At 46.8% G+C, this 28000-nt stretch overlaps 1 protein-coding gene across 1 annotated transcript; it reads left to right on the forward strand.

Moving 5' to 3' along the window:
- Positions 1–645: 645 nt before the first annotated feature.
- On the forward strand, positions 646–28000 carry LOC140427385 (cytochrome P450 26B1-like). The gene is made up of 6 exons (XM_072512928.1): positions 646–843; positions 8315–8539; positions 15128–15403; positions 22601–22750; positions 23365–23646; positions 27626–28000. Exons 1-6 carry the CDS (start codon positions 646–648, stop codon positions 27998–28000), a joined length of 1506 nt encoding a protein of 501 aa, XP_072369029.1.

Genomic DNA, 28000 nt, shown 5'->3' on the forward strand with positions numbered 1-28000 from the left:
GGAAGCTCCTACTGCAAATTCAATTTGTTTAGATTTATTTTTTATTCTTCCCCCTTTTCTTTTGCCTCGTACTCCCGACTATTCTTTTGTCGACCCTGTCTACTGGACAAACATTTCCTTCTGCATCTGAACTTCGTGCCTGAGCTAATCTGTCGAAAGTGTCATGAGTATGTCGTAGCTCCCACACATAGCAGCCTTACTTTTTAACTCATTTGCAAGAGTGGAGTGCCATCTCTAGATAATGGCAGGACTTCTGAATCTCTCAAATCTCTACACGATGGATCACATCATCAAAACAAGCTGCTCTTCACCTCTCTTATTCGCAGAGTGGATGAGGAGTTGGAGTACGTGAGTGAATGAGTGGGTGGTGGTGGGGTGGGGGTGGGGATGCTGTGGTTGAGGAGTTGGTGGAACTGGGGAAGAAATGATGCTTGAGCACACTCATGTTAAATACCAAACCTCTGAGTGGACTTTGATGCCTCTATATATTCAGCTTATTTGTTTGTTCCAGTTCAGACTTTACAGCTGATCCTGTGATGCGGCATTGCTAGACACCTGAATCTACAAATTGGTGCAGTCTGTCCAATTTCGTCGAGCAAGGATCTGCTACGCTCACTTAATTCTTTTTGTTGAAACATTTTGAGGATGGTCCTGATGGTCATGATGCCATTGCTGATCAGCCTTTTTGCTGTCCTGGCCCCTATCGTCCTCCTTATTGCTGCTTGTCTCTTTCTCTGGCAGCTTCGATGGAATCTAAAGGCAGACAAGAACTGGGAGCTCCCTCTGCCTCCAGGATCTATGGGGCTTCCAATTGTTGGGGAAACGTTTCACTGGTTCCTGCAGGTATGTCTGCATTCTCATTATACCAAGCAATAGTTGAAGGATATGGTTGAAAATAAACCATTTGTACGTTGAAGTAAGCATTTGGTCCTTTTATTTCATTTTTTGTCTTTTTTTTTAATAGTTCAGTATGCGGCCCAATTTGTGCCAGTGTTGCTGTCAGCAGCAAGGCCCTGGGTGATATAGTGTTCGACCTTCACTTTTCCCCTGTGAGCATAGGCCTTAAAGCAAACAATTCAATGCAAGATAGATCTTGTTGCACAGTGGATAGCATCCTTGCCTCTGAGCCAGAAGCTCCGGGTTGGAATCGCAGCCCAGAACTTGATGGCCAAGGAAGGTGCATTCATAACACGGTCAAACAGGTTGAATGTGTCAACCTGCAAATACTTCCAAGCACACCAATGGCTGGTAGTAAGAGACTCCTGATCAACCATGCTTGATGTTGAGTGGCACCCCTCAAGCTATATGCCTCTGGCGACAGACAAGTGACCTGTTCCAGGAATAATTAGCTGTGGAAACAGACAAAAGTCTGCCTTAATGCACTATGAGCTGTGAGAAGAGAATTGGAATTCAATGCAAAATACTAATTTACAGCTTTTACGTATTTCAGTGTCAGGTATAATAAACACAGAGAAAGAAAGACTCACATTCATATAGTTCCTTTCACACCTTTGGAAGTATTTTTAAAATGCCGTCACTATTATGAATGTAGGAAACACAACAGCCAATTTGCATGCAGCAAGGTCACAACAAACAGGATTGAAATAACAGGCAGATAATCTACTGTAGTGATGTAGGTTCAGGAATAAATATTGGCAGAACACCAAATGAACTCCGCACTCCACTTTAAAATAGCACCATGGAATTTCTTTATATCTGCCGAAAGATGTCTTGGTTTAAATTCAATTTTGAAAGATAGCACAGTTGAATGCAGCACTCCCTCAGTGCTGCACTGGAGTATCAACCTTGAGGGTCTTAAATTCATGTCTCTGGAGTGAGAGTTGAACCCACAACCTTCTGATTAAGAGATGAGAGTGCCGGCAGTGAGTGACAGATGACATTCTGTTTACTCTAATCCGGTACTGCACAGTTCACTTTCATCTCAAATGTCAACTCCTGTACAAGTGAAGTGCATGAGGCAACAATCTCCATTCTGGTACAGCACAGCTTGTGTGTGCTTCATTAACTCCTAGACACACATTGTGAAAGAGCTTGCAGAGTGATGTGCTGGTCAGGTTTAGGCTACTGTAAAGGACTACTAACAAGCAGCATTTACCAAGTCATTGCCAGGTAGGTTGGATGTGTACAGAAAGAAAATCAAAGTGTGAGAAGGATGCACTTGATTGGATTGGATTTGTTTATTGTCACGTGTACCGAGATACAATGAAAAGTATTTTTCTGCGAGCAGCTCAAACTCATCATTAAGTACATGAAAATAAAATAAAATAAAATGAAAAAACATAATAGGGCAACGCAAGGTACACAATGTGTACATAACACCGGCATCGGGTGAAGCATACAGGTGTAGTGTAGTGTTAATGAGGTCAGTCCATAAGAGGGACGTTTAGGAGTCTGGTAACAGCGGGGAAGAAGCTGTTTTTGAGTCTGTTCGGGCGTGTTCTCAGACTTTTGTATCTCCTGCCCGATGGAAGAAGTTGGAAGAGTGAGTAAGCCGGGTGGGAGGGGTCTCTAATTATGCTGCCCACTTTCCCCAGGCAGCGGGAGGTGTAGATGGAGTCAATGGATGGGAGGCAGGTTCGTGTGATGGACTGGGCTGTGTTCACGACTCTCTGAAGTTTCTTGCGGTCCTGGGCCGAGCAGTTGCCATACCAGGTTGTGATGCCGCCCGATAGGATGCTTTCTATGGTCAGTTGTCATCTGGAAAAGACTGGCTAATACTTCACTGATCGAGGTTAAAAGATGAGTGAGAAATAAGGGATGACTGGCAAGCGGCAAACTGGCTAATTTCACAAAAGGTGGAAAATGGGTTTAATATTCTATCGCAAATGCTAACACCAAAAGAAAAAAGGCACGCCAAAATCATAATGAGAGGAGGAACAGAACATTTTCAAAGATTGCACAGTCGGTCTGACTGGAACTTATTATGCAACATTTTAGCTTCAATAAACACTTTAGGAAAAACATGTTTGAATTTCTTAAATAAAACAATGTGTTCATGTGACGTTTTGTTCAAATATTTTAAAGGGCACAACTCCTGAATTAAAATACTTGGATTAAAGCCTTTGTTAAAATAGCAAACGTGTGAGCATGTTAAAGATTCATACACTAAGTTTTTATTTAAAATTCCTTTATTAGAGTTACAAAGCCAGAGATCAGAGTGTGGATAGGGGCAAACCGCTAATCAAACTCCTTGCCTGCTCCAAAACAAATTCAAATTGAATCCAATTCATGGTCCCCACAAGAGAGACGTACCAGATCCAGGCATTACACTTGACCTCACGCTCATCTTATCCAAAGGGGCAGCACAGTGGCACAGTGGTTAGCACTGCTGCCTCACGGCGCCAAGGACCCAGGTTCGATCCCGGCTCTGGGTCACTGTCCATGTGGAGTTTGCACATTCTCCCTGTGTTTGCGTGGGTTTTGCCCCCACAACCTAAAGATGTGCAGGGTAGGTGAATTGGGCACGCTAAATTGCCCCTTAATTGGAAAAAATGAATTGGGTACTCTAAAATTTATATTTAAAAAATCTTAGCCAAAAGGCTGAGAAGCGATATTCATACACTAATATGACAGACAGACGCATATAGGCTTCAGTTTTCTAGGCCCTAAGTGAGCAGGAAGGAAGCAGCATTTTCCTGATTAAAACATTCAAGGTCAGATTTTGTTATAAATGCGCTGAATGTAAAGATCATTTGAGCATGGTGAATAGAGGGAGATAGGGGAGGAGAGAAACATACATGCATAATGGAGCCAGCTCGAATTTCAGTCCAGTGTTTTGTCTTTTCAGAACAGATGGCTGTTGAAGAAGACTTACATTTTGTCACATGTTGTTGAAGGTTCGCATTAGGCACAGGCATACTAGGTAGTTCGGATGCCCCTGGAAGACCTGGGTCTGCATTACCCTCTTTCCCCACTCCCTGTATCGCTATTTCTTCACACTCCCTTTTTCTCCTTTTTTTTTACCACCTCTGCTTTTCTCTCTGTTAGAATTTGAGAATGTCAGTGATCATAGAAATATAGAAACATAGAAAATAGGTGCAGGAGGAGGCCATTTAGCCCTTGGAGCCTGCTCCGCCATTCATTATGGTCATAGCTGATAATCCAACTCAATAGCTTCATCCTGCCTTTCCCCACCCCCCATATCCTTTGATCCTCTTCGCCCCAGGTGCTTTATCAAACTCCTTCTTGAAAACATACAATGTTTGGGCCTCAGCTACTTCCTTTGATAATGAATTCCACAGGCTCACCACTCTCTGGGTGAAGAAATTTCTCCTAATCTCTGTCCGAAATGGTCTACCCCGTCCGTATCCTCAGACTGTGATGCCTGGTTCTGGACATCCTCAACCATCGGGAACATCCTTCTTGCATCGAACTTGTCCAGTCCTGTTAGAATTTCAGTGGTTTCTACGAGATCCCCCCTCATTCTTCTAAACTCCAGCGAATACAATCCTAACCGACTCAATCTCTCCTCTTACATCAGTCCTGCCATCCTAGGAATCTGCCAGTAGTAGCACCAGGCACATATAAAATTAGGTGGCAAACTGATGAAGCTATAACATAAAACTACATGCACACTAAACTGCCGAAGCAGCGTAAAGGTGAGAGAAAAACGATCCCAACAGATCAGACCAGAGTTCTGCAATCCTGTCACATCCAGTCAGAAATGGTGGTGAATAATTAAGCAACTGATAGGAAAAGCAGGAGGCTTCACAAATATTACCATCTTCAGTGATGAGCGAGCCCAGCACATGAGTGCGAAAGGCAAGACTTAAATATTTGCAACTATCTTTATTCAGCAGTGCCAGGTGGATGATCTATCTCGGCCTCCTGCTGAAGTCCCCAACATCACAGATGCAAACCTTCAACCAATTCAACTCACTCCACATGATTTCAAGAAATGGCTGCAAAGGCCTTGAGGATCTGGGGTCAGTGGAGGAGGTACATTGGAGCAATGGGAGCATCGGTCTGGTCCCCAATATGTGACAACCACCGGTTTGCCCTGGGGAGCTTGGATGGGGGGGTTTTGAGTATGGCGACGGGTGGGAATTGAGAGGATGGGGGACCTGTTCTTAGAGGGGAGCTTCCCTAGTTTAAGGGCGCTGGAGGAGAAGTTTGGGCTGGCAAGGAGGAACAAATTTAGATATTTACAGGTGCGGGACTTTCTGCGCAGGCAGGTATCATCCTTCCCACTCCTGCCACTAAGGGGGATCCAGGATATGGTAGTGTCTAGGGGATGGGTGGGAGAGGGGAGCATCTTGGACATCTACAAATAACTCATGGGGGCGGAGGAGACGCAGACCGAGGACCTGAAGCGTAAGTAGGAGGAGGAGCTTGGTGGTGAGATGGAGGATGGCTTATGGGCAAACGCGTTGATCAGAGTCAACGTGACTGCAACATGCGCCAGGCTCAGCTTGATCCAATTCAAGGTGGTCCACCGGGCCCACATGACAGTGGCCCGGATGAGCAGATTCTTTGGGGTGGAGGACAGGTGTGTAAAATGTGCGGGAGGACCAGCGAATCATGTTCACATGTTCTGGGCGTGTCCAAAACTTAGGGGATATTGGCTGGGGTTTGCGGACGTCATGTCCAGAGTTTTGAAAACAAGGGTAGCAATGAGTCCAGAGGTGGCGATTTTCGGGGTGTCAGAAGACCCAGGAATCCAGGAGGAGAAAGAGGCGGATGTTCTGGCCTTTGCTTCCCTGGTAGCCCGGAGACGGATTCTGCTAGCTTGGAGGGACTCAAAGCCCCGAAGTCGGAGACCTGGTTAACTGACATGGTGAGCTTTCTCGGCCTAGAGAAGATTAAGTTCGCCTTGAGAGGGTCACTGCTAGGGTTTGCCCGGAGGTGGCAACCATTCATCGACACCTTCACGGATAATTGATCGTCAACAGTGAGGGGGGGCGGTTAGGGTAGTGTAGAATAGGGAGTCAATTAGGCGGGTCTTGGCGGGATGGGAGTCGGTGATGGCACTATGTTTCTTGTTCTTTGTACATTGTTTTTATATTGTTGCTGTTTGTAATGCCAAAAGTACCTCATTAAAATTGTTTATTAAAAAAAAAATGGCTGCAATGACTGTGGGCCCCAACAACATTTCATCTGTAGTCCTGAAGACTTGTGATCTACAACTAGTCTTGTCCCGAGCCAAGCTGGTCCAGTATAGTTACAACATTGACATCTACCTGATAATGTGGATAGATGTCCAGTTGTGTCCTGTCCACAAAGAGCAGGACTAATCCAACCCGACCAATTACACCCATTGCTCTATTAATAATGTTGGTGAACCACAAGCCTTCCCTTATATCGATCAAATGACCACACAACCAGTTAGTTAGTTTAAAAGATGGTTTATTTACATACACAAGAGTTAACTCGACATGCAAACACAATATCTACTACGAGTTAAACTACACCTATCAGCTACAATAACCTATACTTAACTTCAGGGTGACTGGCACTGTGCAAATGGATAAGGCCTTTATCTGGATTTCACTTGACTGATTCGAAGAAAGTGGCTCTGTCTCTGCTGGGCTCATCCGTCAGGTAGCGATCGTTGGTCTTGAACTTGGCTGGCTGTTCCTGCTACGATTGGGTTGGCACAGGCCGGATCCAAAGAGACAGAACACATGGCTGTGCTCTCTTTTATCCCCCTGGGAGTTTGCGCTCTTTGGGCGGTCCTTAACCTTGGACCCAATAGTTCGACAGGGCTCTGATCACTGTCTTCGATTTCGGCCAATAAAGGGGTGGATGCCTTGGTGGCTGGGCGGGTCCTTAGCGGTCATTGACCTTGGCAGTTGGGCTTTCTGAATAAGGGGAGTGGCGCCAATCAGTCTGTGGCTGTACCGGTTGCTTGATTGGAGTTCTATTGTCCTGGGAAAATGAGCCATTAAAATGCAAATGAGCGGGGGTTTCGATCAGGTATGGTTACTTGTGTTTCAGATACACATCGGCTCTGCATCTGTCTGAGTCCTGGGTTGGCCATAATTCCCATGGTCCTTTGCAGATGGCCATCTTAGATGGCTACAACCCCACCAGTCTACTCTCGATCGTTAGAACAATGACAAAATGTGTCATTGACAGTGCATTGAAGCGACAACAGCAATAATCTGCTCACTGATGCTCAGTTTGGATTCCACCGGGACCACTCAACTTCTGACCTCATTACACCTTGATGCGAACAGGGGGAAAAGAGCTGAGGTCAATCATCTCAGCTCTAGGATATTGAGGCAGGAGTTCCTGAAGATAGTGTCCTAGGCCCAATTATCTTCATTGCTTCAACAATGACCTGCCCTCCATCAAAGGTTAGAAGTGGGGATGTTTGCTCATGATCTTACCAGGTTCAGTTCCATTCTCAACTCCTCAGGCACTATAGCAATCTGCACCCACATGTAAGACCTGGACAACACTTGGCATAACATATTAAGTGACAATTAACATTTGTGCCATATCAGTGCCAGGCTATAACATCTGCAGCAAGAGAGAATCTAACTCTCTCCCCTTGACATTCAATGGTATTTCCATCTTTGAATCCCCCATTATTAGCATTCTAGGAGGTTACCATTGACCAGAAACGTAATAGGATCAGTCATATAGCTACACAACCAGACGAGAGGCTTGGAATTCAGGGATGAGTAAGTTAAATCCTAACTCCCAAATTCTGTCCATCATCTGGAAGGCACAAATCAAGAATGCTCCTCCCTTACCTGGATGAGCTCCAGCTACACACAAGAAGATCAACACCATCCAGGACAAAACAGCCTGTTTAACAAGCATCCCATCCACCACCTTCAACTTTCACTCACTCTAATCCCAATACACAGTGTCAGCAGTGTGTATATAAGATGCACTGTCGCAACTCCCCAAGGTTCCTTCAGCAGTACCTTTCAAAACCACCTCAATAAACAAGGACAGCAGATGCATGGGAACACTGCCACCGGCAAGTTCACATCCTAGTCACTCATCATCCCAACTTGGAAATATATCTCCATTCTTTCACTATCGCTGGGCCAAAATCCTGGGACCCTGTCCCTAACAGCAGATGGGTATACCTACACCATATTGACTGGAGCGGTTCAAGAAGGCAGCTCATCTTCTCAAGGGTAATTAGGGATGAGTAATAAACGTTGGCCTTGCAAGCGATGTCCGGATCCCATGAACAAATGAAAAAACACCATTTTGGATAATGCATTTGTTAAATAAAGGAATTAGAAAATTGCCAGTTAGAGAGAAGTAAAAGTTATCTTCAATGCACAGCCTTTTATTATACAATATGTAAAATTTCTCCTACTCCTTACAGGGTTCCAACTTCCATGCTTCCAGAAGGAGGCAGCATGGTAACGTGTTCAAGACACACTTGCTCGGGCGGCCGGTGGTGCGTGTCACTGGTGCGGAACACTTGCGGCGGCTGCTGCTGGAAGAACACAATTTGGTTGGTGCAAACTGGCCACAGAGTGCCCAAGTCATCCTGGGGCCCACCAGTCTGGCAAACTCCATCGGAGACATCCACCATCACAAAAGAAAGGTACCTGTTTCTCTCGGGAAGGCCAATTATTTTAAGTCAAACATGCAAACAACGATTTTGTGGATAATGATGTTTAAAAGCCAGTTGAAACATGCTTACTTCATGCTCTTGAGCCAAATATTTTGCAGTCTGACCTTTGCCTCTCTCTGTGAGAGTTTACATTTCTTCCGAGTTAAATGAGGCTCACCAGAAAGATATGTTATAGACTCATTCTACAACATTGTATCCAGTGTCGCCTAACCAAGAATATCATTAGCCCAAGGTAGGGGCATATGCTATAGCATTCAGCAGTTCCCTTGTTAAAAACTAGAAAGTTAAGATTACAAGCTGTTCCTGATTAAAGGAAGGGTTACTCATTCATTGGTATTTATATGCCAAAAGAAAGCAAAGAAGTGTTTTGGTAAATAGTGTTAGCAAAATTTCAACGTACACATTACAAATATAGACTTTAGAGTTCCTCTTGTATTAGCTGAAGGGGCTTCTCTTCAATTTCTGGTTGCGCTTCAGACCCACTTTGGTGACCCAGTATGGAGGGGTGGGTTGGGGGGGTGGGGGTTGGGAGACCTCTTCATGGGACTGTTCCTGGGCCTCATCCAGGTGGCCAATAGCAGGTTCAGACAGCAGATGGTCAAGTCTGCTTCTCTTCCATGGCGAGATCCATGCCGAAATGTCCCGGATGAGGGAGCACATGATGTCCACTGGTCCACTTTAGATTTTCCATGACCAGTGGCATCAGGGTGACTGGAGTACATCATCAACACTGGGAATGTTATTCTAATTTGATTTGTTAAGCTTCCTTTCAACTTTTGGGTTTCTGTTATAGTGGGTTAGCGGTGTCCCTTTCAAATGTGGCACTTGGTTTGTCTCAACTGACAACCTCCAAGTTGCTTCAAAAGGCATACAAAGAAAGTCTTTATCAACTTGCTCATTGCACATTAAAAAATATTCACTGCACAATCTCTTCAGTCAGCTATATCTGAGCAAAAGCATTTTCAAAATCATGCCAGCTACTATTAAATTCACAATATGCTATGGGGATGTCCCAGTTCCTCCAAATGTAAACACAGAATCTGTCATGATTCTCAGTAATGCGATTACAAAGATCCCAATTCTTTCCATGGCCTATGTTAAGGCAGCAGAGACTGAGTCCCAGATTTCCCCCCCCCCCCCCCCCCCCCCGCCCCCTCTTCCTGGAGGGACCCACCACAGGAGATTTGGCGGCCTGACCAAAAGTCCATTGACTTTCGATGGGACCAGATGACCGGGCAGTGGGCGGGGCCAGAAAGTTCCAGTTTGTGTTACACTTAGCATCAGCACCAGTTAGCCACATGAAAGGTGTATGCACGTGGAGGTCAGGGTGAGGACAGAATCAGACTCTACAGGGATATCACTACTTTGAACAGACCGCACACACTCATTCTCCCAGCCACACAAGGGGCAAGGGAAGTGGTGGGGGGGGCGGGTGTCAGGGAAGAGAGGGGCAGACAAGGGCAGGAAGTGGGGTGGCGGGGAAAGGAAAGGGGAGAATGTACATGCAGAGGTGCTCAGAGGGGGGATGGGGAGACAGTTGCGTGGTGGGAAGGGTAGAATGCTGGTTACACAGGTCACACATGGAGATGGATGAAAGAGGAAGGTGGCGGTGGCCACTTTGGACTGCCCAAGAACAAAGGCAGGTCTGGGCATGCAGGGGCATGTCCATGAGGTAAGTATGGCTGACCCAAGAGGAGGAGGGAACAAAACCGCCCCCCACCCCCTGCCCCAGTCAGGATTGTCACCTGGAATGTGAGGGGACTGAATGGACCAGTGAAAAATTCCAGAGTCTTCGCCCATCTAAAAAGGCTGAGGGTCGACGTAATCTTTCTCCAAGGGACCCACTTAAGAGAGAAGGGCCAACTGAGGGTAAGGAAAGGCTGGGTGGGACAGGCATACCAGTCACACTTCGATACGAGAGTGAGGGGAGTGGCCATACAATTTAACAAAAGGATAGCCTCTACAGTGGCAAACATGGTAATTGACCCAGGGGGGTGGTACATCATGGTATTTGTCAACATATATGCCCCTAACTGGGATGATACCGAGTTCATTAAAAGGACCATAGCAGAGATCCCCGACCTTGACTCCCACCGACTGATCATGGGGGAAGGGTTTAACTGCGTATAGGACCCAAAAGCAGATAGATTCAGCCCCAGATCAGATGCCAAATTAGGGATGATGAGGGAACTAACCACCTTCATGGAGCAAATGGGGGGGATGACCCATGGAGATTCAAGGAGTTTTCCTTCTTCTCCCATGTCCACAAAGCTGACTTCCATGTAGACTTCTTCATAGTGTGAAAGTCAGTGCTTCCAGTGGTAGTAGGGACGGAATACTCCACAATAGTAAACTCAGACCATGCACTACACTACATGGATGTGAGGTTGGAGACAGGCCGGGCCCAGTGCCCCCCCCATGGAGGCTGGACATAGTCCTCCTCGCCGACAATGCATTCTGTTAAAGAATGACACCAATAATCAATAGGTATATAACCTGCAATCAGAATGGGGAGGTCTCACCCTCCACATTCTAGGAGGCAGTGATCAGGGGGGAAATAATAGCTCATAGGGCACTCAGGGACAGGAAGAATAGGGCAACCAAACAGCAACTGATCGACTCCATATTGGAAGTGGACCGGAGGTATTCCACGACCCCGAGGCTGCATGGAGAGGAAAGAATTACAGATGGAATTTGACCTGCTCTCCACTGGGAAAGCAGTGAACCAGCTCCACCAGGCATGAGAGACCATTTATGAACATGGGGACAAAGCCAGTCATCTGCTGGCACACCAGTTGAGGAGACAGGCAGCCACAAGAGAGATAGCACAGGTCAGGGATATAGATGGTAGGGTGGTCATGGCTACAGAGGAGCCTTCATGACCTTCTACTGGTGATTGTACGCGTCCAAGCCCCCGGAGGGAGATTTGAGGACGAAGCAGTTCCTGGATGGGCTGGACATCCCGGCTGTGAGGAAGAAAAGGGACAGGGACTTGAAGCACTGCTAAGTCTACAGGAGGTCACGGAATGCATCAATTCCATGAAGTCGGGGAAGGCATCGGGACTGGATGGGTTTGCTGGTGGACTTTTAGAAACATTTGCAGTAGCACTCGCCTTCCATCTGATGGAGCTGTTCAGCGACTCACTGTTGAGGGAGTGGACCCTGCCGCCCACGCTGGGACAGGCCTCGATCTCACTGATCCCAAAGAAAGACAAAGACCTGACGCAGTGTGGGTCATACAGACTCATCTCACTCCTGAACACTGACACCAAAGTTCTGGTGATAGCTCTGGTGGGGCAACTGGAGAGTTGCTTGCCAGAAGTAATCACAGAACATCAGACTGCAATCAGAATGGGGAAGTCTCACCCTCCACATTCTAGAAGGCAGTGAAGGCAGTGATCAAGGGCTTGTCAAGGGGTTGTCAAGGGTTTGTCAAGGGCAGACAGTTAACGGCGAATTAAACATGGTCATGTCCCCACCCGGGGAGGAGACACCAGAAGTAATCATCTCCCTGGACGCAGAGAAGGCCTTTGACCGAGTGGAATGGAACTACCTCATGAAGATACTGGAACAGTTTGTGTTTGGGCCAGGGTTCACCTCGTGGGTGAAACTGCTGTACAGTGCTCCCATGGCTCGTGTACGGACGAACACCACCAACTCTGACTATCTTCGGCTGCACAGAGGCACCAGGCAGGGAAGCCGGTTGTCCCCACTGCTGTTCACTCTGATAATTGTGTCACTGGCCGTCGCTCTTAAATCAGCGAAGGGGTATAGAGGCATTCAGAGGCGATACAAGGAGCACAGGGTCTCTCACTATGTGGATGACCTGCTCCTCTGCGTTTCGAACCCACTAGCCAGCATGGGTAAGATAATGGAACTCCTGAGGGAGTTCGGAGCCCTCTCGAGATACAAACTTAATCTGAGCAAGAGCAAAGTCTTCCCAGTGAACCCCCAGTGGGGAAAAGCAGAGCTGGGAACACTGCCATTCAAACTGGCCCAAACTAAGTTCAGATGCCTGGGGGTGCTGGTAGCCCACACCTGGCCACAGCTCCACAAGTGGAACCTGTCCAACCTAGTGGAGGAGGTGAAAAGGGCCCTGCAGATGTGGAACTCTCTCCCACTTTCCTTGGCGGGAAGAGTGCAGACAATAAAAATGAACGTGCTCCCAAGCACGTTTAAGGGGCATCTTGACAAATACATGAACAGGATGGGAATAGAGGGACACGGACCCAGAAAGTTTAGAAGATTGTAGTTTAGTCGGGCAGCATGGTCGGCATGGGCTTGGAGGGCCGAAAGACCTGTTCCTGTGCTGTACTTTTCTTTGTTCTTTGTTCAATGGTCCTCTTCATATTCAGATTGCTCCCAATCTTATCCCCAAATCCTTCTCCACCAAGGTGGACAAGCTAATCACAGCTTTCATGTGAACTGGAAAGTACCCCAGGATCCGCAAAATCCTCCTCCAGAGAGGGTGGCACAGGGAGGCCTGACACTATCGAACCTACTCTACCACTGGGCAGCAACTATAGAAAGAGTGAGGAAGTGGCTGGGAGAGGGGGCACGGTAGCACAGTGGTTAGCACTGTTGCTTCACCGCTCCAGGGTCCCAGGTTCGATTCCCGGCTTGGGTCACTGTCAGTGCGGAGTCTGCACGTTCTCCCCGTGTCTGCATGGGTTTCCTCCGGGTGCTCCAGTTTCCTCCTACAGTCCAAAGATGTGCAGGTTAGGTGGATTGGCCATGATCAATTGCCCTTTGGTTAGGTGGGGTTATTGGTTTATGGGGGTAGGGTGGAGGTGTGGGCTTAAGTGGGGTGCTCTTTCCAAGAGCCGGTGCAGACTCGATGGGCAGAATGGCCTCCTTCTGCACTGTAAATTCTATGATAATGAAAAGAGCCGGACGCAGAATGGGTGTGGATGGAGAAGGCCTCCTGTATTGGAACGTCTCTGCGGGCACTGGCATCCGCCCCACTTCCATTCACCCCAACCAAGTAGTCAGTGAGCCCGGTAGTGGTAACTACACCAAGAACCTGGAACCAGCTCAGACACCACTACAAACTTGGTGATATGTCTGTTGCAGCCGCCATCTCCAGAAACCAGAGATTCATTCCAGCAAAAATAGATGCCACTTACAAAACGTGGTGAAAGGACAAAGGGGTGCTCTACATAGACAGTAGAGTAGAAACTCTGGGGGAACTAACAGAGAAGCTCCAGTTCCCGAAAGGTTAGCTGGTGAAGTACGCACCACAGGTTAACTGGTGAAGTACAAACCACAGCCAGAAGTTAATAGTTGTTATTGTACAGAATAATAAAACAGAGTTGTACCATCTACAACCGTGTTGGTTCGTTTGTATATCGCAACACCCAACACGACAGCTACCACAAGTTGATCTGATTTATTATTGTCACATGTATTAGTATATAGTGAAAAGTATTGTTTCTTGCATGCTATACAGAGAACGCATGCAAGAAACACGTTAATAACATTTCTTGTATGTTCAGTTCAAGGATGTACTTTATTTATACCTGTTAAGTTTGCAGATACAATTGTGTACTCCAATTATGTGCTTGATATGTTTGTTTCTCATAAATGAAAATGTTCAATATAAAAATATATTTTGAAAAACCCTGCTCGTCGACTGCTTTTTAAACCTTCCAGTCAATCTAAAAAATGTATCGATGAAAGCGGGATTAGAATCCTGCAGCTCACACTGAAAACGTTTGTCTGTAGAAGCAGATTTATACATTGCACAACAATGATTTCCTCACGGAGAACCAAGGTGTTTTGTTTGTGTGTTGTTAATTGCCTTTGCAGAGGTTGCACCAGATGTTGGGGAGTCACCTTGTGCAAGGTGAGATACTCTTTATCCATAAGGTTCATGCATATCGAACCATTGTAAAATACATCTGGGGCAGCACAATAGCGGAGTTGTTAGCACTGCTGCCTCACGGTGCCAAGGACCCGGGTTCGATACCAGCCCCGGGTCACTGTCCATGTTTGAGTGGGTCTCATCCCCGCGCTGATGTGCAGGGTGTCATGATAGCCATATAAACATATCATGGTGCAATCACACACACACACTGATGGACAGGTAGACGGACCAATCAACACACACACAACATCACAGCCAATCACCAGTGAGAGCACACGCACTATAAAACGGGGACACCACAGTTCCCGCTCATTCCACCAGGAGATAGCTCAGAGCACAGAGCACAGAGCTCACAGCGTGCCACTCAGACATACACCATGTGCTGAGTGCCTCTCTAAGATAGTGCTAGGGCTGGGTCCACAGGTTAACTGGTAAAGTACGAACCACAGCCAGAATTTACTAATGTGAAAATGTCTAGTTCTGCGATATTTATTATTTTAAAATCTGATCTATAAGGTGCACCTTCCCATCTCCTACTTCCTGGTGAAAAGCATAGGATTTATACAATCTTGGTGACTGTAGAAAATGGAGCAACTTATGCATCAGATTTTTCAGTAATTGCTGGACTCCAATCTGCTGAGTGTTCCTCAACCAGATCATGTCCCTTCAACATCATTTCTGTTCCTTGACAGGTCTATGCAAAAATGTTCAGCCATTCTGCCTTGGAGAGTTACATGCCACGGATCAAGCAGGTGGTGGCAGAGACAGTGAGAGACTGGTGTGCCAGGGAATGCCCTGTCACGGTGTACTCAGAGAGTAAGAAGCTCACGTTCCGAATCGCTGTATCAGTCCTGCTGGGATCCTTGCCGAGCAAGGAGGAGCTGACCAACCTGTTCACCGTCTTTGAGCAACTTACCCAAAATCTTTTCTCATTGCCCGTGGATGTCCCAGGCAGTGGCTACAGAAAGGTAATCCCTGCCGTCCGCCACATTCTCCCCTGAATTGGGGAATGGTGCTGGGGGGCCTCGTACATACTGATTAAACTTCACCTGGTTCTTACGGTAATGACAACTGTAAAAAGTCATTCAGTGCTAGGTTAAGATTTGAGCACAGCTTCAGGGGTATGTTGTTCTCCAAAGATCCAATGAGCTTTTATTTCATTTCTCCTTACAGGGAAATATTTAGACTTACTTGGCGCCTCCTCTGATGGTGAGACTGAGAGCTGGTAGTTGAATTATGTGTTCTACCCCTTCATGGTGTAGTCTGTTGGAACAATAATTCACTTTTGTTCAGGTCAATTGTCATCGTTCTGCATTGGCAAATGCCAATTTTTCTACACCAAATTGGGAATTCCAATCTATGGACAGACTGGGAAATTCAAGTTTCCTTAAGGTGTGGTAATAATGCATTACACAAATATTCAAGCACTTACTTTATCACTGCAATATCAACTTTGTGTATTATAAAATTAAACATACAAACATGTAACTCCATATAATTTAGACAGTTATATGAGTAAGGTGGGTATAGTTTGGATAATAATTGGCTTAAGGATAGAAAATAGCTTGTTCAGACTAGAGAATAGCAAACAATGTTGTCCCCAAGAGTCAGTACTATGACCACTGTTTTTTTTATATATAAATAACTTACTTGAATATTGGAATACAAAGTAACATTTCAAAATTTACCAATGATACGAATCTTGAAGGTATGGCACAAATGAGGGTAATACAAATTGACTGCAATGGTAGCAGTCTTGGATGGTGGTCTATGCCCCGATGGCCAACTCTGTGTTAGGCATTGCCTGGTGTCGTTCAGGAGCCGCACTCTGGCATGGCAGTCTCTGCTACAATTGTCACAGAGGACGACAGTGGGCTGAGAAGATGAATGATTCACTGGCCTCTGTTTTCTCTGGGGCCTCTTATTTGCTTTTGACCTTTTCATTTCTCTTTGTCTTTTTCAATGCCCTTCAAACCACCAGCCTCCCGAGGTCATGAACATTTCTTTTTATTCGTTCATGGGATGAGGGCATTGCTGGCTAGGTCAGCGTTTACTACCCATCTCCAGTTGCCCTTGAGAAATTAGTAGTGAGCTACCTTCTTGAACTGCTGCAGTCCATGTGGCGTAGGCACTCCCACAGTGCTGTCAGGGAGGGAGTTCCAGGATTGTGACCCAGTGACATTGAAGGAACGGCAACATATTTCCAAGTCAGGCTGATGAGTGAGTTGGGGGGGCAACTTACAGGTGATGGTGTCTTCACGAATCTGCTGTCCTTGTCCTAGATGGTGATGGGTATGGGTTTGGAAGATACTGCCGAAGGAGCCTCGGTGAGTCCCGGTATGCACTGCTGCTACTGTGCATCGGTGGTGAAGGGAGTTAATGTTTGTGGATGTGGTGCCAATCAAGTGGGCTTCTTTGTCCTGGATGGTGTCAAGCTTCTTGTGTTGTTCGATCTGCACTCATCCAGGCAAGTGGGGAGTATTCCATTAAACTTCTAACTTGTGCTGGCGGAGAGGCTTTGAGGGATCAGAAAGTGAGTTACTCATTGCAGGATTCCTAGTCTCTTACATGCTCTTGTAGCCAAAGTATTTAGATGGCTAGTCCAGTTCAGTTTATGGTCAATGGTAATCAGCAGGATGTTGATATTGGGGGACTCAGGTCAAATGCTGCTTTAATGTCAATGGTAGTCACTATCATCTCACCTCTGGAGTTCAGCTCTTATGTCCCTGTCTGACCAAGAGCTGAATGGCCCTGGCGGAACCCAAATTGAAAGTCAGTGAGTAGGTTATTGCTCTGAAAGTGCCACTTGATAGCACTAAAGGTGGCCCCTTCCATAACTTCACTGATGATAGAGAGTAGACTGATGAGCCAGTAATTGGCCAAATTGGATTCGTGCTGCTTTTTGTGGATAGAACATTCCAGGAAATTCTCCACATTGCCAGCAAATGCCCGTGTTGTAGCTGTACTGGAACAGCTTGGCTAGGGGCATGGCAAGTTCTGGAGCACAAGTCTTTAGTCCAATTCTTTTGACAAAGAGTCATCCAGACTCAAAATGTTAGCTCTGTCCTCTCTCCACAGATGCTGTCAGACCTGTTGAGATTGTCCAGTATCTTCTGTTTTTGTTTCAGATTTCAGCATCCACAGTAATTGGCTTTTATCTTCAGTACTATTACTGGAATGTTGACAGGGGCCCATTGCCTTTGCAATATCCTTTCAACTGTTTCTTGATATCACTTGGAGTGAATTATGTTTGGCATAATGACTGGCATTTGTGATGCTGGGGATCTCGGGAGAAGACCAAGATGGATGTGGCTGAAGATTGTTGCAAACTTTTGCAACTCATGCTTCCCAGTTGTCAGTGTCAATATCCAACATTTTCATTTCAAATTTGCAGAAGTCCTTGTAATGGAGGTGTTTCTATTGTTACAACACTCTGAGCTAGTGCACATTCAATTCCATCCCAACAGGCCCCAGAGTCCCAACACAAGTGAATTAACCAATAATGTGTTTAGAGTTTCTGAAATCTTTGACCCTTGACTGCTCCAATGACTAACAGGCACCAGATTTGTACGTAAAACACAATTATTATTTATTTATTACAACAATAGAGATAGGACATGCAATAACCACAATGGAATAACGGCCAGCTAATTTACTACTCCCGCTTTTTATCGACCCACCCTCTACCAAAACACACAAGACATACACATGCAGAGGGACGGGGAGGAGAAAAATAAAGGAGCATTAATGCGAGATTGAAGATGCGTATCCTTGCTTCGGATGTTAAAGTTGTTCTCCAGCTGACTGTCCTTCCAGGACAAGGAGTGTTGAAACGACCAGTTGGATGGCAAACAGGGATACTCTGGCTGGAACCTTCAAGCAGACCTCTCAGGCTGTGGGATCCCATCTCAGGTGGTGGGATCCACTCTGGGGAGTCACTTTAACTTGTATTAACCTGGGCCTTCACTCAGAAGATCCACCTCAGGTCTGTTTAATTCTGACTTGTTTCTAACTCCACCAGAATACCTACCAGCCTCACTGATATCAGACTAGCGTTCTCCACATGAGATTGCAAGAAGGATTTTTTAAAAAACACTGACCTAGATCATCTATAGAATCATAGAATTTACAGTGCAGAAGGAGGCCATTCGGCCCATCGAGTCTGCACCAGCTCTCGGAAAGAGCACCCTACCCAAGGTCAACACCTCCACCCTATCCCCATAACCCAGTAACCCCACCCAACACTAAGGGCAATTTTGGACACTAAGGGCAATTTATCATCGCCAATCCACCTAACCTGCACATCTTTGGACTGTGGGAGGAAACCGGAGCACCCGGAGGAAACCCACGCACACACGGGGAGGATGTGCAGACTCCGCACAGACAGTGACCCAAGCCGGAATTGAACCTGGGACCCTGGAGCTGTGAAGCAATTGTGCTATCCACAATGCTACCGTGCTGCCCTAGTGGCTGATTGGATCCTTAAGATTATTTGTCTCCTCTCAAAGCCAGCTCTCAGCTCAGATTTTAATCTTACTTGGTGTCCAGTTTCCCTAGAAAATCGATCAGCTCGGCTGGGGAGAAAACAGAGCCCACACTGAGGTGTTTGAGAGAGTGTTACCCTCTGATAGAGATGGCTTCAAAAAGAGCTTCCCTCAGCTCTCCAAAACAAAACTGAAAGCCAACACACAGCTTCACAAAGTAAAGAACATTCCTGAATAATCAGCACCAATCAGCATCAAGTGTCAGTTAAGACCCGGCAAAATAAAGTAGTCCATTGGCCGACAGCCAAGTCCATCAAGATGCCTCATCATTGATGTCAGAGCAGCAGCACAGCCTGCTGGGTACAGGTACAGAAATGATAAAAGCCAAAAGAACAGATAATAAAGGAAAACAAGGGTCTGACAAGGATTTACAGGAGGATCCTTACAGCACCCAGAGGATGGTGATGGCCAATTCACCATATAGAAGGACTTTAGGTATACGGCTGTCATCCATAGGGAATATGACCAAACCAGCACAGAGGTCTTTGGTTTAACGGAATTAGAATGCTCCAGGACCTCTGAATTGGGGGTAGTCTTGTCCAGTCAGGAGATGCTGAGGACACGTCTGAAACTGTGACGGTGAAAACTGTTCAGCGTTTTCTGCTGCCTAGCATCTATGGCTCACCATTGCAGAGGAGTGTGCTAAGGACCCAGGCTCATTAGCCTCACAGTAGTGGCAGAAGATGGAAATATGAAAATGGAAATTAAGCAACAGATTAGCTCTGGTATTTGGAAGAAGTGCAGTGGAGGTTTGTGTGATAGAAAAGTATCGCTGAAACTGAAAGGAAGAATCTACAAGCCAGTTGTGAGAAGGGCCTTGTTATATTGTGCAGAAACCTGAGCAACATCAGGAAGAGAGAAACACCGTCTGGCCCCTAATGAGATGCAGATCCTGAGATGGATGTGTGGAGTAACGAGAAAGAACAAAATCAGGAACCAGCACATCAGGAGATCAGTGAGGATTTGGGGAGAAAGTAGCCAAGAAGAGACTAAAATGATATGGCCATATGTAACAGCGAGAGAGAAGAAGCGTGGTGAGGTGAGTGATATAGATGGGACTGCCAGGGAAAAGGAGAAGAGCTAGCCCTAAGACCAGACGGTGATGAGAGACTTAAATGAGACTTAAACGCAGTAGCATTGGAAAATGAATGTGTGACTGACAGGAGGAGATGGAGAAGAGTGATCAACCAGCATTGTGGTGATCCCAAGTAAAATGGGAGAAGCCAAAAGAAGATAAGGGCATATAATGCAAGTAGATGAATAACAAATTTCAAAAAGGATTAACATTCTTCACTCCTAACACCTTCGTCTTAAAGTCGAAGATGGTTCCCATCACATGGTTGACATCAGATCTTGTTGAGCCTGTTTTACAGGCCAAAAAGGGCACAAGATTTGACTTTTGGGGTCCTGCGTCCCAAGAACACCTTGTCTCACCTTGCATGCTAATGAAGAACTGAGAAACAGTTTTACGACCGCTCTGCCAAATTAGGCTGCCCTGAGCGGAGTGGGAGTTGGGTGTGGTTGAGACAATGGCCACCACCAATAAGTAAAGCTTAGGAACTTGAGGAAGCCAGCGGTCAGAGAACAGAGATTTATTTAACTACATACAACATTCTGCTCAAGCAGCAACTCACTCCCAGTACAACCGTTACTGGGAGAAATAACCACACCTGGCCCTGCTTTGGCCGGCTTTTATGTTCGTTTGTAATAAGCTCCAACTGGGTGCCCTCCGCCCCCTATCTGGGAATCTCGCACTCCACGATTCCTACTGGAAGATTAGCAATGGTTTCCCTGTGGTCCTCGTGGGAGTTATAACAGTAAGCACAATCCTCTAGGTTCCCTGCTCACTGCCTTCCTCGCCCCCAAAATCTACCTGAGCCCTACTGCCGGTGAGGTAATTGGCCTAAAATTGGACTCTCATTTGGACAAGCAGTCTATAGAAGAGAGACTGGTGCCAGCAGCTCGCCACAAATATGACGATGAAGTCCGAGAACCAACCTGTACCATCCTTCGGCCAGCGTTCTTCCCAAAATAATCCCTGCAATCATTTGGTACCTCAGAACTGAATGAAACTACTTTCTAATGTAGACTGACATCTCAGTACAGTTCAAGAGGGAGTGTTGCACTTCCATTTGAGGCATTATACTGAGGCCTTTTCTGCTTTCCCAAGAAGGACACAACAGATTTCATCCACTGCTTAACAATGAGCAGGGAAGATTTCCCTGTATCCTGGACAATATTTATCCCTTGACCACCAAATAAAATGAATTCCTCCAATAAATACACCTCAAAGTATATCTGACAACTCCATTGCATCAGATAGAACACTCTGGTGTCACACGGAATTGAAAGTAATCAGGAAAATCCCATTATTTTTACACTACTGTAAAATGGGTTTGCATTGTCAGTGAGCTTAATAATAGCATTAATTATGTGTCAGTTATGCTTCAGTTGTAACAGTCAGTAGATTGTTTTCAAGCATCACTACAGCAACTTGAACACAAAGTCTAGGCTGATTCAGTGAAATACTGAGGAAGTGAAGCACTGACGCGACCATAAAAGATCCCACAATATTATTGACCAGAACAGAGGAGCCATCCCTAATATCCTGGTCAATATTTATCCCTCTTCCAACACCATTAAAACAGATCACATTGCTGATTGTGGGAGCTTGCTGTGCTCAAATTAGCTACTGAAGTTCCTATATTACAACAGTGGCTACACAGGCTGACAAGTATTGTGAATGGCACAATATAAATGCAAGTCTATCGATTGTTTATTTATTGCTGCTGAAATATTGTACCCTTTGTTCAAACTTCCTCTGTCGCTTATGGTTCAGACAGTGAAACCGAGCTGAAACATCAACACTGAGTCCGCATTGCCTTTACTGACAGAAAGACGAGGGGCAAGGGCCTCTTTATTTAACTTTCTTTGACAGCACCGACCACCTCCAAAACCCGCAACCTCTAGTAGCTAGAAGAAGGGCAGCAGGTGCATGGGAACACCCTCAGCCTGCAGGTTCCCCACCAAGTCACTCACTAACCTAACGTGGAAATGTATCGCCGTTCCTGCATTGTCAATGGAATCCTCGACATTCCTCCCGAGCAGCGCTGTGGCTGTACCGACACCACAAGACCTGCAGGGGGTCAAGAAGGCAGCTCACCGCCACCTTCTCAAGGACAATTAGGGATGGACAATAAATGCTGCCTAGCCACGCCCACATCCTGTTTCTGGATCAATGAATGAAAAAATATAATTCTAAAAAGCAACGCCTCTGTTTGATCATTCTGGACACTTCAATGTTGGCTTTGGCAGTCAATGACTAAGAACGTAACAGGCTGCTCAGCTGGAGAACGCGGCTCCAGAGGGCTGTGGAGGCTCAGTCATTGATTATGTTCAAGACTGAGATCAATAGATTTCTACATGTTGAAAACATCAAGGGCACGGGGATAGTGCAGGAAAATGGTGTTGAAGTGGAAGATCAGTCTTGGTCTCAGTGAATGGCAGTGTGGGCCCGAAGGACTGAATGGTCCATTCCTGTCCCTATTTCTTACGTTCTTATGAAACAGAAAGAATGAGCAGTGAAAATGTGAAAATTCATGAAATGTTGTCTTCCTCCAGGGTGTGCAAGCTCGGGACAAGTTGCATGAATACTTTGAAAAGCCCATTGAGGATATGCTTCAGTCTAGTCCTGAATACTCGACTGCCCTTGGCATCCTAATAAAGAGTAGCCAAGAACAAGGGATGAAGATCGGCATGCAGGAACTGAAGGTAGGAATTGATAAACTTACAAACCAAAGCTCAGGGCCAGCTTTTCTCAGGGAAGTGGAGGAGATTTTCATCCCATCAATTTCAGGCTTTCCAGCACTGGGGAATAGACCTTTTTGCACCATTTCAGAGTTAGAAGCTCCCAGATCAAGCCTAACTCAGGTATTACACATAAGATAAATGTATCTTCCCTTCTAACTTCAAACAAATTCCCAGCCTACCCCTGCTACCCCTTTCAGCCATGTGTGATTTTATAAAAATAAGTCGCACTGAAACCAACACAGTTCGGATTTGACTCAGTTTAATTTATCTGTGAAAATGAGAGGAATTTGAATGATATGTTCAATCTAGTTTGTGCTCTGGTTTGCTTCCAATAAAGTGAATGGGAAGGATGCAGGTCTCACTCAAACAGCTTGCCTGAATTGCAGCATTCTAGTGACATCTATTGGCAGAATATCAGTGATGTGAACATTTGAAAACAAAATCTCTGATGCATTCCTTCTAAAATAAATGTTAGCAGTAAACATGAAGAACAAAAGCGTTTCCATTGGCGGGTCACAATTTCAAAAGGGTCAGGTGCTCACCTCGTGCTGAAAAACTGGATTCTTTCATTGTAGGAGGCCATGGTGGAGCTGATGTTTGCTGCCTATGCTACCACTGCCAGTGCCTGCACTTCTCTCATCCTGCAACTTATGAAGAATCCAGCTGTCCTCGCCAAGTTGAGGATGGATCTCCAGACCAATGGTTTCTGGCCCGAAAGTACCACAGGGGAGAACGTGTCGTGTCTCAGCGATGTCACCCATCTGCAGTACCTCGACGGTGTGATAAAGGAAGTACTGAGGCTGCTCCCCCCTGTGTCTGGAGGATATCGAGTGGCACTCCAGACCTTCGAGCTGGGCGTAAGTTGGTTTATTTTAAATTTAACTATACTTCCTACTTAACTATGAAACTACATCTGAGGCGCGATTCTCCGACCCCCCCGCCGGGTCGGAGAATCGGCGGGGCCTGGCGTGAATCTCGCCCCCGCCGTGTCCCGAATTCTCCACTACCAGAGAATTGGCGGGGACGGGAATCGCGCCGCACCGGTCAGCGGGCTCCCCCCTGCGCTTCTCCGGCCCGCGATGGGCCGAAGTCCCGCCGCTGTCAACCCTCGCCAGCTGTCGTGGATTGAACCACCTACCTTACTGGCGGGAGCAGACGGTGCGGGCGGGCTCCGGGGTCCTGGGGGGGACGCGAAGCGATCTGACCCCGGGGGGTGCTCCCACAGTGGCCTGGCCCGCGATCGGGGCCCACCAATCCGCAGGCAGGCCTGTGCCGTGGGGCACTCTTTTTCTTCCGCCTTTGCCATGGTCTTCACTGCGCATGCGCGGGGATGCCGTGAGCGTCCGCTGACGCTCCCACGCATGCGTCGCCTGACGAAGTCCTTTCGCCGCCGGCTGGAATGGCGCCAAAGGCCTTTCCCGCCAGCCGGCAGGGCGGAAATCACTCCCACGCGGGCCTAGCCCCTCAAGGTAAGGGCTTGGCCCCTAAAGGTGCAGAGAATTCCGCACCTTTGGGGCGGCACGACGCCGGAGTGGTCCCCGCCACTCCATTATGCCGGATTCCCCCGCCCCACCGGGTAGGGGAGAATTCCGGCCCTGGTTGGGAAATATGCTGATTTCAATCAGATAACTCTCCCATGAAGTGCCTTGGAATGTTTTACTATATTAAAGGCAATATACAAATGCAAGTCAGTGTTGTCGGTTTAGCACAGATGATTGAAGCTGGAATTCAAGTACACAGTCCATGAAGCAGTCCAGTCCATTCCCAAATACAGCAATATCCAAGCTTGGGCTCACAAGTTGCAAGTAACATTTGCGCCACACAAGTGCCAGGCAATGACCATCTCCAACTAGGGAGAATGAAACTATCGCCCTTGACATTCATAGATTTCATAGAATTTACAGTGCAGAAGGAGGCCATTCGGCCCATCGAGTCTGCACCGGCTCTTTGAAAGAGCACCCTACCCAAGGTCAACACCTCCACCCTATCCCCATAACCCAGTAACCCCACCCAACACTAAGGGCCATTTTGGACACTAAGGGCAATTTAACATGGCCAATCCACCTAACCTGCACATCTTTGGACTGTGGGAGGAAATCGGAGCACCCGGAGAAAACCCACGCAGACACGGGGAGAACGTGCAGACTCCGCACAGTGACCCAAGCCGGGGATCGAACCTGGGACCCTGGAGCTGTGAAGCAATTGTGCTAACCACTATGCTGCCGTGCTGCCCAAATGACATTAACATTGCTAAATCTCCTATCAACATCCTGAGGTTAGCACTGACAAGAAACTGAACTGGACTAATCCTATAGATACTGTGGCTACACGAGCATGTTCCGTAGCAAGTAACTCACCATCTGACTCCTCAAAGCCTGCCAATCATCCACAAGTATGATCAATCATGGAATATTGTTCCCTTATTTGCTTGAATGCAGCTCCAACAAAATTCAAGAAGCTCAACACATCCACAACATAGCTGCCCACTCACAAACATTCACTCCCTCCACCACTGGCGCATAGTGGCAGCAGTGTGTCCCATCTACAAGATGCACTGCAGAAACTCACCAAGGCTCCTCAGGCAACACCTTCCAAACCCACGACCACAACAATTGGGAAGAACAAGGGGAGAAGACAATGAGAATACTACTGCCTGGAAACTTCCCTCCAAGCCCCTCAGAGATAGTGAATTCTGAAAATGCATTCCGTTTACTTGGGTGAACATTGTAAGATCCCTGTGTGAGCTGAACAAAATTTACAAGATAGTGACACCTTGTGACACCACTCACCATCCTGACTGGAAAATATATCACCATTCCTTCCCTGTCACTGGGTTAAAATGCTGGATCTCCTTCTCGAACAGCACTGTGGATGTTCCTGCACCACATGGTCAGCAGACGTTCAAGAAGGCAACTCACCACCACTTTCTCTAGGGCATTTAAAGATGGGCAACAAATGCTGTGAGGTCTGAAGTGTGCAGGGGTAATAAGACAAGGGAGTAGTCAATTAATGGCAGGACACTCGGGAGGTTAAGATAACAGAGGAATCTCAGGGTCTTGTCCACAGATCTCTGAGGCCGGCAAGACAGGTTAATAAAGTAGTTAAGAAGGCATATGGGACACTTGCCTTTATCAGTCGTGGCATATATGATAAGAGCTTATGTTTAAATTGTACAGGTCATTGGTTAGGCCACAGCTGGAGCACTGTGTCCAGTTCTGGTCAACACACTATAGGAAGGATGTGATTGCACTGGCGAGGATGCAAAGGAGAGTCACCAGGATGTTACCTAGGACGGAGCATTTTAGCTATGAAGGGAGGCTAGAAAAGCTTGGGATGCTTTCTTTGGAGCAGCGAAGGCTGAGAGGGGACCTGACTGACGTGAGGCTTATGAGGGGCATGGATAGGGTGGATAGAAAGCCATTGTTCCCCTTAGTCGAAGGCTCAGTAACAAGGGAGCATAATTTTAAGGTGAAAGGCAGGAAGTTTTGAGGGGATTTGAGGAAAATACATTCCTTTTGGGGGGGTATTTAGATTACTGTGTGGGAGGGTAGTTGAGGCAGGAAACCTCACAATCTTTAAAATGTACTTGGATAAGCACTTGTTTTAACATTCAAGGCTATGGGCCAAGTGGTGGTAAATGGGATTAGTGCAGATAAGAGTAGTTTTTTTTGTCAGTGCAGGCTTGATGGGCCAAAGGGCCACCTCTGTACTGAATGATTCTACAGGAGGGATTTTCCGGTTGCCGACGCCAAAATCGCGTTCGGCGATCCGCCGGAGAATCAATGTTCACGGCAAAATCGGCGGCGCCACCGCTTTTGCGGTGCTCTGCCCCCTCCAAAATGGCTTACTCTAGGAGTATGCCGCACGCCGTATCGACGGCCTCAGGACGTTGCCTGAGGTCCTCCCCCAGACTCAGTCCAGCGGCGTCACAGTCGGAGGAAAGCCGATCGGTGAGCAGGGGGGATTTTGGCAGGGGCTTGGGGCATTGTTGGGGGGTGGTCCAGGGGTCGCGAGCTGGCCAAAGGGGAGGCATTGCCGGGTCCGGGTGCAGGTGGCCGACGTGCGAATGCACGGCCACAGACCCAGCAATTCGTTTTGCGCCGGATTTTCGGTCATAAAAGGCCGGTGTGGACATAGCCTGAACATCGGAGAATCCAGCACTACGAGTCTGTGCGTGAGGGGGTGTGAGTCTGTGTGTACGTGAGTGAGGGTATGTGTGTGTCTGTGAATGTGTGAGTGAGAGTGTGTGTGACTGTGAGTCTGTGTGTGTGAGGGTGTGTGAGCGAATGAATGAGCGAAAAGATTATTATTTGACATAACCAGCAGGGAACCGGACATTATATTCAACCTCAGCTTTGAAAAAGTGTCATCCAGACTCAAAACATCTGCTCCCTTATGTCTCCACAGGTGTTGTCAGACCTGCGGAGATTGTTCAGATTCCAGCATCTGCAGTAATTTGCTTTCAATTTGTCTTCACCCTGTTTTGTTCCGGATAACAGATATTCCCCTTTACTGAACCACACAATAAGACTGCCCTATTAATGTAACAATTTTCCTAAAGGCCTCTCCCAGTTTGCCCATTATACCACCACACACACCAGCTGGAGAGATTGGCCCTTTTTATCAACAGACCCATATGTTCACTGGTGGAGGTTTGTGGCTTCAGTCACCTCTGGTTTCAGAGTTACTATTTAATACAGAATTGTGTGGGTCAATTTTAAAATTCATGTTTTATGACATAAGGGATTCTGTGGACAAGGTAGACATTGCTGAATTTGTGCGTGAGAGGAAGAAATGGTCAAATATGTAATCAGGCCATCATTTTGTTTCTGACAGGGTTTCCAGATCCCTAAAGGATGGAGTGTGATGTACAGCATCCGAGACACACATGACACCGCCCCTTTATTTCAACATCCCGAAACGTTCAATCCAGACAGATTTGCTGAAGATCAAATGAAGGGCAAGGATGCACGCTTTCAGTACCTGCCATTCGGTGGGGGAGTTAGACGCTGCCTTGGCAAAGAACTCGCCAAGCTTACCCTCAAAATCCTGGCTATCGAGCTGGCCACAATCAGTCATTGGGAACTAGGCACTAAAACGTTCCCCAAGATGCTGATGGTGCCAGTTGTTCACCCAGCTAATGAACTGAAAGTACAGTTTTCTGCTCAACTTTGTAATAAGAATGGCATTGCTGAGGTTAGTTTGGAATAG

Source organism: Scyliorhinus torazame, chromosome 7, assembly GCF_047496885.1.
Source record: "Scyliorhinus torazame isolate Kashiwa2021f chromosome 7, sScyTor2.1, whole genome shotgun sequence".
Lineage (NCBI taxonomy): Eukaryota > Metazoa > Chordata > Chondrichthyes > Carcharhiniformes > Scyliorhinidae > Scyliorhinus > Scyliorhinus torazame.

Excerpts from the sequence above, each read along its gene's own strand:
- LOC140427385 (XM_072512928.1), top strand. The coding sequence starts at position 646 with ATGGTCCTGATGGTCATGATGCCATTGCTGATCAGCCTTTTTGCTGTC. Across the intron at positions 8,540-15,127 it reads TCCACCATCACAAAAGAAAG|GTCTATGCAAAAATGTTCAG; the intron begins GTACCTGTTTCT and ends GTTCCTTGACAG. Across the intron at positions 23,647-27,625 it reads TCCAGACCTTCGAGCTGGGC|GGTTTCCAGATCCCTAAAGG; the intron begins GTAAGTTGGTTT and ends TGTTTCTGACAG.